General features: G+C 47.7%; 1 protein-coding gene across 1 annotated transcript in view; it reads left to right on the forward strand.

Annotated features, from left to right (window-relative positions):
* Positions 1-16154, forward strand: part of LOC119460530 (akirin-2) — a 45788-nt gene that overhangs the window by 19513 nt on the left and 10121 nt on the right. The window contains exon 4 of the mRNA XM_037721451.2: positions 14951-15022. Within this exon, the coding sequence (XP_037577379.1) occupies positions 14951-15022 (72 nt within the window). The remainder of the gene's footprint in view (positions 1-14950; positions 15023-16154) is intronic.

A 16154-nucleotide genomic window follows, 5' to 3' on the forward strand; every position in this document is an offset into this window, starting at 1 on the left:
AACATCTACCGTATTTACACGATTGTAGGTCGACCGATTTTTTCAAATTTGGCAATCCAATGTTGGGGGGTCGACTTAGAATCGAAACCAAACCGTGTACCGCTAGTAACGGCAAGAGAAACGAGAAATCAGGGGCTCTACGGCGTCGTTACAACTTTGCACCTACGTTTTTATGGTTACGGTAGAAGCGTAGCGTAATAATTTACTGTATTGCATACATTTTGATTGCGCGCACCACGAGCGCACGGCTCTTGTGGGAGCATCGATCATGGAAGAGCTGCCGTTTAGGGGGTATTGGTAGATGGCGGAAGAGCCGCCGTTTGGGGGGTATTGGTAGCTGGCGGAAGAGCTTTTCTTTGAGAGACAATTGTTTTCGACAGCCGCTCGCATCTGTCACTTCTGCTGTTGTGCTGAATCGTCATGCCTGTCATGAGTGCCAAGAACTTTCGGCGCTCGTTCTCAGCAGCGTTCAAACGGGCTGCTATCCTCCATGTTGAGGAAACTAACAACTGCGCAGCGGGACGCAAGTCTGTAGTCAGTGAACGTGTGGTGCGGCAGTGGCGGCTTCAGCGCGAGAAAATTTGTCCTCTCTGGCTACTGTGTGCGGGTGGGTCCTCTCTGCGTGGGGGGCTGTACCGCGCGATGTCGTGGTGCGGTCGTTCGCGAAGTGTGGACTCACTTTTGATGACGTGCTTTGGGACCGCAGCAGCTATGACTGCAGCAGTACCAGTGAGGTCAACTCTAGTGACGATGAGTAGTCTTAGCAACCCCATCAATAAATTTCCCTTGTGTGAAATTCACCCGCGTGGTTTTTCTCCCCCCCCCCCCCCCCTCACAATTTTTTTTTTTTTGAGACATGCAATTTTGGGGGGGGTCGACCTACATTCGAGTCGACTTACAATCGTGTAAATACGGTAGCTACTCCACCTAACCCCCCAACACCATCATCTTTGCCTAACCCCACCCCTGTAACTCCGACTTCCCAGCCACCTAACCCCACCCCTGCAACTCCGACTTCACAGCCAGCCCCCATGGGTATAACAGAGCCTACTGACACTGATCCTATGCCTAGCTTAGCGTCTCGCGTCACCCGGCTTGAGCAGCACCTTGACACTCTCACCACATTACTCGAACAGACTGTGCATCCGGCCTCTACGGAGGATCGACTTGCACGCCTTGAAATCGCCATTGCCAAATTGACAGACACTGTAGCCGAATTTGTAGCACGCCGACCGAAAAAGGGCGCGCCGCCTTACTTTAGCGGGATGCAGCTCAACGTCATCCCGTCAAGTTAGCCCAAGTCACAGTGATGGCGAAATGTAACGCGCAAGTACCTGCCACACCAAGCACCTGTTCGGAACTCATGGTGTGGCAGTGGAACTACCGTAGCTTCAGAAAGAAGCGTGGAAGCCTCATACAGTATCTTCAAACACACATTTCTCCACCAGACGTCATATTTCTTCAGGAACCTCGCACCCTTCCTAGTCTACCTGGATATGTAGCATATGCTGCACATAAAGATCCCAATCGGGACCACCTGGTGGCCACGCTAGTGAGGCGGGTGCATGCGGTGGTCGACTTTACATTGGATAACCAAGACATTCCACATGTCCTGCTTGAGCTTCTTTCCAGCAGCACCCGCAAGCGCAACACACAACCTCTCCGCCTACTTAATGTCTATAGCCGCCCCAAAGAACGCCATGCGCGTTTCGACAAATTGTTTCAAGTATAGCAGTGTAAGGGTAGAGCTACACTTATCGCGGGTGATTTCAACGCCCCTCATACCACTTGGGGATATCCTCATGACACACCCAAAGGCCGCAAGCTCCACACTTTGATCCAGCAGCACAACCTCACGCTACTTACTGACCCATCGGTACCAACTCATCTTGGCACAAGCGTTTCTCGGGACACATGCCCAGATCTTACCCTTTATCATGGTCGTCATTCCTGCACCTGGCACAACTTCGACGAGTATTTAGGTAGTGATCACTCAATCATTGCTACCCGAATTAATACAAAAGACTTTGTGGGGGAGGCACGCCAGATCCGACTAACAGACTAGCCTGCCTTCCGCGCAGCCTCTGGCACCACGTCTGCAACCGACACGCTTACCGATTAGGTGCAGACACTGCAGAACCGGCCAGATGTTCACACGCGCATCCTCACCACAACGCCTGATGCACCAGACATAGATGCCCACCTCATCCACTTATGGGACGCGCGCCGTAGCTTAACCAAACGGTGGCACCGCCAGCGTCATAACAGGAAGCTGAGGCTGCGCATCGCACAGCTCTCTGCTGAGGCTGTTCGTTACACTGAGAGCCTTACCAGCCATAACTGGCACTCACTTTGTGATAAACTTTATGGCAATCTCAGTACTGCGTGTACCTGGTCTCTGCTACGCCATCTAATAGAGCCCGGCCAAGCAAAATCGGAGAAATCCAGAAGCATTAGAAAACTTCTCCACACAACTAACATTCCAGACACCGAATGCCTTGCACAGTTACGACGGCGTTATCTCCCACCACCAGACGCGCCACGCTACGCGGACTACACGGGTCCTCCCAACACACTGGCTTATCTTAACGCGCCTATAACTGTCACTGAGCTTCGCGCAGTGCTCACCGACATTCGCCGTAACACATCCCCTGGTCCCGACCGAATCCGGTATTCGTTACTTTATAACCTCTCTGATTCTGACACCAATCAACTTACGACTTACTTGAATGAGGTATGGGAATCCGGTACCTTACCAAAAGAGTGGAAAGAGGCCACATCCCCAAGCCAGGAAAACCCCTCTCCTTAGAGAACATGCGCCCGATTTCTCTCACCTCGTGCCTTGGCAAAGTGCTCGAGAAAATTGTGCAGCTCCGCTTGCATAAATTTCTTTCTGACACCTGCGCGCTTCCCGACACCCTTTATGGTTATCGTGGTGGCATATCAACACAGGACATAATTCTCTGCCTGAAACACGATGTCATAGACTTACCAAGTTCTGCACAATACCGCGCCGTGTTAGCCATAGACCTCAAGGCGGCGTTCGATAACCTCTCCCACGATTTGATTCTTGAACCAGGTAGGAGCTACTGGCTGCGGCGCGAAGGTGTATAACTATGTCCGAAACTTTCTTCGTGACCGATCTGCCAGCCTTGTCATCGGTGATCTCCGCTCCCCTACTGAACCTGTCTCAAACCGCGGCACTCTGCAAGGCTCCGTGCTATCACCGCTCCTATTCAACCTTGCCATGCGAGGTCTCCCTCCCCTCTTCGATCAGATCTTGGATGTTCGTCATGCTCTTTACGCAGACATCACTGTCTGGGTTACGACAGGCTGTCTCGGATACATTGAAACCCAGTTGCAGGAAGCAGCTACCACCATAGAGCAATACGTCCGGTGTGGAGTTCTCACATGTTCCCCTGCCAAGTCTGAGCTACTCGTCACAAAACACGCTCGCGGACAGAAAGACTTGTCTCTTAACATCACATTAGATGCGAAACCTGTTCCACGTAAATCGTCCATAAAGGTGCTTGGTTTCACTTTACAAGCCAACGCCAAAGCAACACATACCCTTCGCCAACTTACCACCCAATGTAACCAAATCATGCATATGCTTCGGCGGGTGTCTAACCGCCGACATGGCTTCAAAGAGGCTGATGCCTTACACCTTGTACAGGCTTTGATACACTCACGCCTACTATACCACCTACCTTATCACAACCTAACTTGCACTGAACGCGCACGTATGTCTACTCTACTACAGAAAGCGCAGAAACTTGCACTTGGCCTTCCTATACACACGGCTACCCTTAACCTGGAGTGACTAACACTTTAGAGGAACTCATAGAAGCCCTCCAGGCCGCCCAGCTGACGCGCTTGAATTCTACACCTCAGGGACGGAATCTTCTTAGTTCACTTGGTTACCCACCCAGCCCTAGTGTCCTTGCATTGACGGGCCTTTCCCCAGCAGCGCGTGCCAAGCTCACGGTATCTCCTATTCCCCGCCATATGCACTCTACTCGCCATACTGCCCGCCGGGATCATCAGTCGCGTTACGTGCGGCACGAATATCCCGTGGGCTGCAGCGCTGTTCGTGTGCTCTTCACTGATGCCAGCCCAGCGGATGAACGCGAGGGAGTCACGGTAGTAGTGGACTCTGATCTCATGACCGTATTCGCAGCCTCGGAACGTACATTAACCGACGTCTCCCTCCTGGAAGAACGCGCGATTGCCAGGGCAATCCTTTCCACCTCTTCTCTCCCTCCTTCTACCCCAAATCATATTCTCACAGACTCCCAGGCAGCTTGTCGGCGTTTTCTTTTCAACACTTTACATCCTACTACCACGTCCATACTGGAGTCCTTCCTATCATCCACCTCGCATACTTTTCTGTTGGTCTGGGTGCCTGGGCACGCAGCGATCCCCGGTAATGAGCGCGCTCATGCGCTGGCCCGAGAACTCTCACACCGAGCCGCTGGGGATCGCTCTGCCATCATCCGACCGCAACCTTTCTCGTACACATCCCAACTTGCTGAGATACGACTAACTCGGCAACACTACCCCCCACCTCATCCTTCCCTTACTCGCCGACAGGCTGTCTGTTGGCGACAACTACAGACGAATACTTTCCCGACGCCCATTTTCTATTCCTACCTCTACCCCTCCCGTGGTCCAGCTCAATGCCCGCACTGCGGTGACCGCCCCACCCTACTGCATATGGTCTGACTTTGCCAAGACATTTCCCACGTCCTTCTCGTTCCAAACCCCACCCTCACCGCCTGGGAGGAGCGGCTGATCGACGCGACGGCGACTGGCCAGCAATGGCTGGTCGATTGTGCCGAGGCGGTGGCTGCTACCTATGGGGCCCCGGACCAAGGGCTCCACCTTCGAGGCACAACTGATCACGATATTTTAATAAAGTTTATTCTCTCTCTTTCTCCGCTGCGCGCAACTACTTCTAGTGGTGGCGGTTCACTGGGCGGCGAATATCTAGAGCGAGTGGATTGGCGGCGAACAGCCAGTTTTTGGTCTTCGGGCAGTCGTTGCCGAGCGGCAGGTGCCAAAAGTGTCGCTCTTTTGCTCCATGGAGGTTGGCCTTTATACATAGACTTCTATGCACTATGGACCAGACCGCGGCTACCAGTTCGAAGGATAGAAAATTTCTAATCAATAAGTGGTTGCAACCTATATAATCGCAACCTATATTCCAGTTTACACGGTAAGTGGGGCAAGCATATGCACTTAAAACCACGTCACGTTAGCAATGTAGATAACCTAGCACACTTTCACATACGCAGAAGGCTGCACTGTCACAGCTTAAACGTTCCCTAAATGTGTTAGTGAATTTCCGCGCATGAGGCAATATGTGCAGAGTTGGTCATTCGCATAAATGCGAATGAAAAAGCGATTCCGGCAACATAGTGTGATCCGGCAGCCAATCTGGCGTTGGACTTGTCCCAAGAACCACACACAAATGATGTCTAAGTTCTCACAAAATGCAGTGTTGTATTGGACGCTGGACGCGCAACCAACTCCTTGGATATCGTTGTACGATGGCCGAAGTGGCAACTGCCAACAGCGCAGATTGTGAGGGCCTACACAGCTGGCGTCACCTAGGGCCTTTACCCCAGTCAAGGCCGCTTACGGGAGCCTTAGTAAATCCCATCTGTTACAGAGGTAAATCCCATCCCCCCCCCCCCTATCAGCTGGGGTGATGGGACCTTCTGGGGAGCACACTCCGCCATCTTCTCCCTCGTACGCTTGTCGTCGCATGCGTACACAGCGCATGCGGCGGGAGCCGGGTGGACACCTTCTCCCACGTACGCTCGTCGTCACATGTGCACGTAGCGCGCGCAGCGGGAGCCGGGCGGACACAAGAGAGAGGCACTTGGCACTCTCCCGGTTCTCGCTCGCCTCCCGCGACACGCGTACCCGCGCGGGAAGAGGGAAGGTATCCGACGGGCGAGGAAAACGTTCCCCTCGTGAAAAGGTAGAAACGTATAAAAGAGCACGACACAGAGACCCCCGGGTCTCTCTGATCTCGCTATACCTGACCTGCCACTACGGATATACCCGCTGCAACCCGTGAGTGACGTCGTTGCGTGACTTCTATACGCAACGAGGCAAGCCTATTTATTACTTATTATACAAAGCGGACTTCCCTCTGCAAGTGTACTTAATTGCCCGCAGCAATAAATATTAAGTTAACTCGCTTGTTGCCTTATTTGACCGAACCCTACGTAGCTGCGATTGCACGCGCTACGGGTTGGGGAATACCCCCACAACCTCTATTGCATCACGCCTGCTTGTATTGCCGCTTAAGGCGCCATAGAAATTGGCTACAGTTTGTTTTTTACACAATATCGTTATTAATGGAACAAAATTATGCAGAATGTGTGCTTGTTCCACAAAGCTACACAAGAACAACAATCCGAAGACCTTTCGTAGTATGTTTGCTATTCACACCAACGACACCGAGAAAACCAAATTATGCTTGGCACAATTGTACAAATGTTAAATGTGTTCTCAATTCTCAAAAAAGTGCGCTATGATGGGATGAGGGCGGATCAGCTGTGACTGCGGTGGTTGCAGGGGGCTGGCTCAGCGGGCATGTGGGGGTTGCCTATGCAGAAGCCTCTGTCTCGGGCCGCTGACTTATCAGCAGTGCATGGCCCGTGCCGAACGCATGCACATTGTCGCTCTTCAGTTTGTGCATTTTATGTTCGTCCACCGCGATGCACGTCGTCGTGAAGTGCAGATATTGGACACGCAGACTTGACTCCTCGACACTATCAATTTAAACTGTGTTCTGCAAATTCATCAGCTTGGAACATTGTTCAAACCTGAGCTTTCACTGTTCCTACCAGTACACCCCCATACAAAATTTTGCTATAGACCTTTTCATTGAGTGAGGAGGAAAAGGCACGCGGTGAGCCTTTCCTCCTCTGGCTCGTGTGAGCCTGCCAGGCGCTGCTTGGATATGTTGCCGTTGTGTGCTGTGGAACCAATTGGATATGTTTTAGCTTGTTCTCCATGAAACTTACGGGATGTGAGTTCATATAAGGTCGTCGAGGAACCACTGTGTGGCCTTTCGGTGCAGCAGTAGACACAGTGAAAATTTCTCTTGGCTTCATTAAAATGTGACATGCATCATTAGCTGCAGTGTGTGTGTTGGGAAATATGTTGGCTGTATTGGTTTTTACTCGACGGAGAGTTGCGGTGTATGTAAATTTCCAGCGCACATTGAAAAGCATTTTCACCATCCGAGCGCTTGGCTTGGGAACTAAGAGGTGCGCTGTGCATTTCCATCACATAAAACATAAGAGTGCTCGTGTACGGCCAACCTAATAACACCCCGAAACATCACGCACCAATCTTAATAAAATATTAGCGTGAGCTACTGGTATTGTTTTGACGCATTTCAACTCTAGTAGACTTAAAATCACTAGGCTATGTCGCTGCGGTTGGTAAGCTTTGTGCTTCTGCATTGCCTTTCTGACCTTTAAAGCAGTAATATCCAAAGAGCTATTTGGATAAAGAGCTAAATCCAACGGCTATTTGTGAGGATGCACTTTTCGTGAAACAGGTGTGTTGTAGAGGACCGGACAAAAAAAAAAAAAGTTTTCATTCTCTCACTTGGCGAAACAAGAAACACTGGCTAATGCCATAGTAAGGCCTTGCATGGTCATGCCGCATGCTTGGGCCATGCGCTATATAGAGCAAGCAGATATATAACCCAGCATCTACCACTGATTCAGACGCTCGCGCAGTCTACAGCTGATCGCTTGATCAGTCGGCAAGTATGATTCACACTGTATGGTATGCTGTTATTACTAACCAAAACTATTTTGTGTCCAACAAATAAGGTAGTCATGCAATGTATCAACAGATAACAATTGGAACGCTTATCAAAGTGAGCAGCACAACTTATTTTGCAGCAGAATAGTACCCGCACTATTAGGATTGCTATATTTTTCGTAACTACTCATTGCTGCGGAACCACAGCTTAGGCCTACAGTGAGAATGCTACAGTAAGGTCACATTTGTGAAACGAACATCCAGAAATACACAACTGATCTCAAAGGCTGGCTGTAGGCTCTAATGCGTGCAGACATCGCACTAGATGCTCCGTCCACCTCGACGCCAACCGGAACTCCGGCTTAATCACTTCAGTGCATCTCGCGGAACTCTTTCCCACATAGAAGATGCCCCATCATACTAAACTGACCATGCGAGCTTGAAAACGCCCACCAGAAATTGCTGCTGAGCGTGGTATACCCGGCATACAACATAGAACACACTCCAAAGCCTGTGCATGCTGACTGCCTATATATAGATGGCGCTACTGACTATGCAAAATGGCGGCACCTATGAACCCCACTTCACACGTGCTGCCGTTGGCTAAGCCTCACCAGTGCCGTCTTGTCTGGAGTCGGCAGCCAAAGTTACGGTTTGGTGCAGAGTCAACGAAATGCTTCGCAGTGGCAGTACGGCCCTTGGAAAGCGAAGAAAACGCCTTGGAAACAAAGATGTGGCATATGTACTGTAATACACTTCATTCCCGGACACACGCAGCTCCTTAGTCTACATGTTCAAAGGCTGCATGTGCGCAGCCTTTGAAAATTTTTGTTTTGGTTATAGTGCAGAAATTCACAACTTTGGCAACTTGCGTTATAAGCAGTCTATGCTGTAGTGCATTGTACTGCCGCACGTTGATGCTGCAACAATTGGTCAGAAACCAAGATGCTGGTTTTTCTCCACATTGCGGGACTGCGCATACATTTACTATTCCATGTTGAAAAGTATTTTCTGCAAAATGATGATTATCATAACACATGCAATACAGAAGTATTGCCACTGGAACACGTTAACGTTGTCAACAGCGTCGGACCACGTTATAAGAGCATGGCTGATGGAAGCAGGTTCCAGCAGAAAATTCAACGCTGACGAATAGGATGTACATCGTCAGTTTCACTTCGACAAGTTCGGCTACATAGTTTTTCTTATAAAAAGCATATACAGGGATTTTATGCAGCTGTGGTATCACATTTTTGCGTACACACTAGCCGATGGCATCGCATTACGGCAGGATGTTTTCCATGCTAGTCGACTGTACTTATTTGTCGTCATCAAACATTAGAAGAGAGTAGTCTGGGTCTTGTGGTAACATTCAGACATGTTTTCGGCACAGCACAACCTGGCTTGCTTTATGACCCAATTTTGTTGCGTGGTGCACTCAGACGTGGGGCAGCTTTTGGTTGGTGTCACTTATTTGGTCTCTGCATGCACAGGCGACACTTCTGCTTGTTGTTGGTCTATATTTTCAGCTGTTCTAAAGGTGTATACATTTCTTTCTTAAGGAGGGAGCTTCTTGCTTCTGAAATGCCCGTGCCACATGGGCAAAGTAAAGTGCACTTTAAGCGAGTGCACTTCACAGTGTCATTCGCAGGCTGCCACATGGGAACGCTTAGTGACACTCACTGCAGAGCGCACTCACCGGCGAGTGTGGTCGGTGCGTAAAAAATAAGGAAAGTATTAGTGAAAGAAGAGTCGGGAGTAATTTTTAATAACGTTTTGAATTGCTAACAGCAAAAAACTACTCTCGCTCACGGGCTGTTCAGGATCACGCCGGGTAATGGCTGCGCAGTTGTTTGGCAGATTGTGTTGTTTTGACTGTTGCTGGTCAAGTTGCTGGTGCTTGTAAAGGCGGATTGTAAATGTTGTTTCTATCAATAATAAACTGTTTTCGTGTACACATTTTTATACTAACAAATAGTATATGTTTTCCGTCTGACTCCCGATCGCCATGGCCATCAAATTGAAAGAACACTTTTTCTTTCTCGTGTAGCAGTGCACCGCCAAAGTGACGCACAGCGCGCTGAAGTGCACTCACTCAAAGTGCACTTTACTTAGCCCGTGTGGCACGGGTATAAGCTGCTTTGCTTCTCTCGATGCCAATTTTTCCACTCTGAAATGTGACTGTAGATGTTCCGAAAGAAAAAAAAACTGTTTTTTGCTCCAAAATGTCCTTCTGGCTGCTCCAAAATGGTCTCAGCCAATCACATCACTGCAATTGGATACAAAACCAAAACTGTGTCATTGGAAACCATCTGCCAGTAGAGGCAACGTCGTCATCATTGCAAGATAGCAACAGAGCATATTTTTCTAAAGGTTGCTGTGGGTTCATTTTATGCTTGACAATGATGTGTGTGTGTGTGCTATCTGTGGCCAGTGAAGCACAAATGGTGACGTGCCACTTTCATTACAAAAGCTCATTTTAGATGGTTTCCCTTCTCTGAAGATAAATTCTACACATTTTTAATTACTTTGTTTAGCGCAAAACAGCGCACACAAGAAAGACGACAGGACAAGGCGCTACTTTCAACTGACATCATTTTATTGCGTCACTCCTTTATAGAGAGCAGAATCCAAAAGAACATGCGCAGTGAGCAGCATGCGCAGCAACCACAACATCCGATCACTAGAGTGCACTCATGTGACAGAATCCAAAAAAGAATATTCAGCGCTGCACAACGTTAAAGAAGGCACACTATTGCACGGCAACCCAGTGACTGTATTTAAAAGCTTCCGATAATTATCACAGTATCACGGCTGTTTTTCAAAATCGTAGTATGGGGTGCGTACAGGTCCTTGAAATCCTTGAAATTGAAAAGTGCGTTTTCAAGGCCCTTGAAAGTCCTGGAATATTTTTTTCTTCCTTGAAAATCCTCGAATTTCGTGAGCAATGCACTCTGATATCGACATTGCGACCTCCTTTCTGTGGTAGAACGCCGTCGATCTGACAAACTCCGCATTTCAGAAACAATACGCCGGGGCGAGCACACATGGTTCCGTTTTACAGAACTGCACGGAAAAAATAAGACTTCACCTAGTCAAACTGCGAACGGAGCGAGAGAACTGTGCCGCGCTTCGGTGCTTGCTCGGCTGGCAGTGTTTACGCTGCTTTCCTCACCCTATCGTTCCTTTCACTCCTCGCCCGTCGGTCTGCCTTGTCCCACTTTCACTCTTGCGCGCGAGCTGAAGCTAGTGAAGCTGCTCAGGTGCCTTTGGGTGGAGGTTTCTTATAATATTATTTATCACAAGATAAGTGCAATAACATTACCGTATTTTCCGGTCGTACCTTTGTATAAGACGCACCCCCCTCAAAACGGCAGTTCTTGCGGAAAAAAAAAAAAAAAAACGTTATAAAAGACGCACTTGTTCTTTCGCTAAGCAATTTAAAAAAGTTAGTGACGTTTCGCTCCGTGAACGCGGGTCACGCGCAAGCTTATGGGAACCATATATTTGCACTCCAGGCGCATTTCTGCCGTCATGGTTGCCGCGATGTTCCGTACAAAGTCCAAGGGCGATAGCATCGTCCCCGCGAGTGAAAGCGTGCGACGGTGAGCCCAATAGCAAGGGAGGAAAGCGGGGAGGAAGGGGTGGGAGGCTCCCTGTACTCTCGTAGCAACTGCGTAGTAGTAGTAGTAGTAGTAGTAGTAGTAGTAGTAGTAGTAGTAGTAGTAGTAGTAGTAGTAGGAAACGTTTATTCACAGAGAGAAAATAAATACGGAGGAAAATGTACATCGAGTGGAGTCTTCATTTCAAGACCCCAGTGGCCTTGGCTGCCGCTCTCGCTTGGATTACCAGTCCGCGCTGGGTCGCTAGGTCGGGGCTGGACAGAGTGGCCTCCCACTGCTCCTCCGGTTGTTGTGTTTGTATGTCTGGGGGTTTGGGGCCTGTACACCCCCACGTGACATGGTAGGCGGTGGGTCATTCGTTGCATCATGGGCATGCGTCTTTGTAGTGTTCTGAGAAGATAATGCTGTATTTGTGCAAGTTGGGGAAGGTGTTGGTCTGGAGCTGTCTCCAGTCCCGTGCTTCCTGTGCATTTAGCCCCTTGTGTGGTGGGGGGTAAAGCTGATGTTGTTTGCGCAGGTGTTGAAGTCGCGCGCCGTAAGCCGCGGGTACGGGGAGGGTAGTAGTGGGATCGAGGATTGTGGCCGCTCGGTTTGTGTGACCTCGAGCTAGCCTGTCCGCGGACTACCCTCCCCGGCACCTCGATAGCGCGCACAGAACCCGTAGCAGTTAAGTCAACCAGCGCGCTTCGCATGACCATAGCATCGGATCTGATGTCGAGGACAGCTTTTCCGAAAAAAAAAGAAAAAACGCTTAACCTTGTACTCGGCCGCGCAACGCTTGAAACAGCGAAGCTGGGCGATCGTAGCCCAGTACTTTCCGAAAGTGCACGCGAACTTTTCATCTTATTACTCATGATGATGATAATTTCTTTTCGCGCGTCTCGCACGCACCGACGAAAAATTCAGCAATAAACGCGTCTTATACACAGGAAAATACGGTATGCTAAATGTTTTGAAAATGTTTGATGAACCAACCCAGCTAATACTGCAGAAGCCTGAGTAGCTGTTGTGAATGTTCGTTGTGTTAACTTTTAATATTGCGGACTCGAGAAATGATCAAGATAAGACATAATATGCAAAATTGTAATATACATCTATTTGTTATAATATAATGGATGTGTTGCAAGACTACACTGAATGGTTTGGAAATGTTCGCTAAACTTGCCCAGGTAATACTGCAGAAGTCAGAGTAGCTGTTGGGAGCATTCATTGTGTTTTCTGAACTTTTTTTGGTATTGGTTGTGAACTTGCAAGGTGATCAAGGCTGGACATTAACATCATTGGGATATGAATTTATTTTTTATTTTAGTGCCATAACTCTATGCTGAACATTTTGAATATTTGTGATGAACTTACCCAGCCTATACTGGAGAAATCTCAGCCGCTGTTGTAAGCGTTCATTTTGTGTTGTGATCTTGAGAAGTTATCAAGGCTAGACATTTTTATTATAATTGTGATATACATTTATTTATTGTAAGTGCAATAAAACTAGTCATTTTTGGAAATGTTAGAGTAGAGAAATCCTACTTTTGATGCAGCTTTGAGTCCTTGAAAAACCTGTGACAGGTCCTGGAAAGTCCTGGAATATCCTTGAATTTTTGCCTTGGAAACTTGTACGAACCCCGATTTATTCATGAAACATAGCTTTGCACTTGCATATTTTACAATGTTGAGCTAAATGAGAACCTGTACCTGTCCATATGGAACGCTCATGTTCTCTAAGGCACTTGTTAACACAGCGGCCTGACTGCCCTACATACACTTTGTGTTCTGCACATCTTGTTTTCACATTTTTTTTTAAAGCAAGCTTAAGAGGCATGCTATATTTTTCTCTTATAAACCGGATGCTCATTACATTTAGGTGCACCTTCAACCCACAAAAAATTGTTGAGGGGCACATTAGAATCTGGTAAATGCACAGTACTCCCTCTGTTCCATCTCAGTTTGCACTGCTTAACATGCCTCCCAGCTCTCCCAAATTTTTTGTAAGGTTATTGCATCACGTTTAAAAAAAATGAGTTCTCTGCACAAAAATGTTTTGAAGCTCTTGAAAAATAGAGAAGCGGTGTATTGGCACAAAAATGCACGCAAGAAAAAAATGTGATGGACCCTGGATGGCAGTGCACGGCACCGTATACACAGACGAGTACTTGCTTCAAACAGGTTTATTCACTAGCCGCCAATTCCTGCCTGCTTGTGCATGTGAAGTTGCCTTATTGCGAATTAGATGTCCAAATTTATTTTTACGTTGCTTAGTATTTGACCTTACTGGCACACCTATGACATATGTCCCAAGAAGACATGTCTAGGCTCACAAGCTTGCAGCTTTTCTGATAAATGACTTTTAAAAAGTTGTTTATGTAGTAAAACTTCTTTCTTCATCTAAACTGCATTTAGCTCCATCACTCTCACTCATTGATGGAGTGAGAACTGCGGAGAATAAATGCATTAGCAGCAAGTCTGTAGCTTTTAGGAGCAAGCGAAACAATTTTGCACGGCATTTGTGATATCGGTGCACTGCTGTCGGGGTTGCCGGCACGTGTGTCACGCCGCAGCCGTAACCTTTGGCACTCTGAAAACATCTTGTTCACAAGCTGAACCGCATTGCAAAAGCGAAGTTTAATTTCGGGAATAAAACTTGCTATCGGGGTTGTGGCTAAGGGCAAGCAAGCCCATACACCCAGTGGCACTTTGAGCAGTCATTGGTGGCATTTTGTGATGTCGTGGGGGCACTGCGTTTTCCTGTAACACACTAAACATGCCGATAGATTTGGTTGCTAAGTGTTTCTATCATATGTAGTCTCCAGTGTGCACAGTAGTGCCATATCAGTTATCATATCAGACATATCAGTTATCATATCCTCGAGAAAGTTTGATATCCCTTGGCCTTGAGTCACCTTGAAAAACATCTGCGTCACGGGGATAGAAATGATATTGTGGAAGGAAAGCATATCTCATCGCATTCTTGTTGCTGGTGATATTTCTGGTACGGTAGACTGGGCCTGATGCACAGTGAGGCTTTTCTCTCTCTCCTTCAATTTGCTAGGGATCGGCACCCTTATGTGTTACGATTACTAGTGAACAGTTCATTCCTGAAATGTCCAGACATGTGCATTTCATTGTGCTTTTACAAAGTGTCATTGCAGCATTAACCATTGATTACTGTATTATATTACTATATTAACCCACGGTAACTTTCTTTTTTTTCCCCAGGTCCTCAGACCAGTTGGGGTTGGGTGCCTATGATCGCATTGTTTTTACATTCATTAATGTACGACAGGGTGTTGTCTATATTGGTTGAGTGCTTCATTGTTAGTGTGATTTTGTGTAAATATGATAATGCTGGACATTTCTGGCTGGCAGTCACTGACACCACTGCACTCGAAAAAGTGTGCCTAAGCTCGGCTGATAGCGTTACTGTTTTGGAGTGTTTTTTTTTAAATGGTGCTTTTAAGAGTTGAAGGGCTGATGTTGACTTTTAAGCATAATTGTACTGAATTTATTTGCTATTTTTTTCTTTCTCCTTGCAGAACAATACGACACATTTGTTAAATTTACCTATGACCAAATTCAGAAGCGGTTTGAGGGTGCTACACCCAGCTGTAAGTGGTTCACCTTTTCCTCTTATTTTGTTCTTGCTCTTCCAAATGTTTCGATTCTTCCATATTTTCGGGTCATTCAGTGCTCAGGCTACAAGGTGTATTTCGTGGCCTTTACAGTGACTGAATCTTAGAATAGAAATGAGGGCTTACACGTATAATTTTTTATTCGTGGTAATGTGTAAGCGACACATGGCAACATTAGCTCTTTTAGGGAGCAGCCAATTATTTTGGCAGCGAAGGTGTGTATACAGTCTGTGGGGTCTTAGGGTCTCACAGGAGTACCGACCACTGCGGGTTCAAGCTTAGCGAACGACAGGGCCGCGTTAGCCGTCGCCTCCAGCACCGCTGCGCGCGAGCTCAGGCTGCAAGGGGGCTACCGAGCGATGCACACAAAAACACAGTATTTCCCTGAGTAGCGGAAACCATTTATTGAATCCAGTGGCACCAGCACTGCACAAACGCCTGGGCAGCGGGGAACCAAAGGGGTCCCTCCACCAATGCAGGGTGCGTACAGGTCCTTGAAACAGGGTGCGTACAGGTCCTTGAAATCCTTGAAAACCCTTGAAATTGAAAAGTGCGTTTTCAAGGCCCTTGAAAGTCCTGGAATTTTTTTCTTTCCTTGAAAATCCTGGAATTTCGTGAGCAATGCACTCTGATAATGACATTGTGACCTCCTTTCTGTGGTAGATCCGGCGTGGAGCTCCCCATTTCAGAAACAATACGCCGGCGCGAGCACACATGGTTCCGTTTTGCAGAACTGCACGTAAAAAATAAAAGGCTTCACCGCGTCAAACCGCGAACGGAGTGAGAGACCCGTGCCGCGCTTCGGTGCTGGCTCGGCTGGAAGGGTTTATATGCTGCTTTCCTCACGCTATCTATCGTTCGTTTCACTCCTCGCCCGTGGGTCTGGCTTGCGCCACTTTCACTCTTGCGCGCGAGGTGAAGCTATTGAAGCTAAAAAGAGCTATAGTGGAGAGCAACTTTACCACTGATGCTCAGTGCCTTTGGGTAGAGGTTTGTTATAATATTATTTATCATACTATAAGTGCAATAACATTACCGTATTTTCTGTTCTATAATTCTTACCTTTGTATAAGACGAACCCCCCTCAAAACGGCAGTTTTTCCGAAAA

The sequence above is a fragment of the Dermacentor silvarum genome, chromosome 8 (assembly GCF_013339745.2).
Source record: "Dermacentor silvarum isolate Dsil-2018 chromosome 8, BIME_Dsil_1.4, whole genome shotgun sequence".
In the NCBI taxonomy this organism is placed as follows: Eukaryota; Metazoa; Arthropoda; class Arachnida; order Ixodida; family Ixodidae; genus Dermacentor; species Dermacentor silvarum.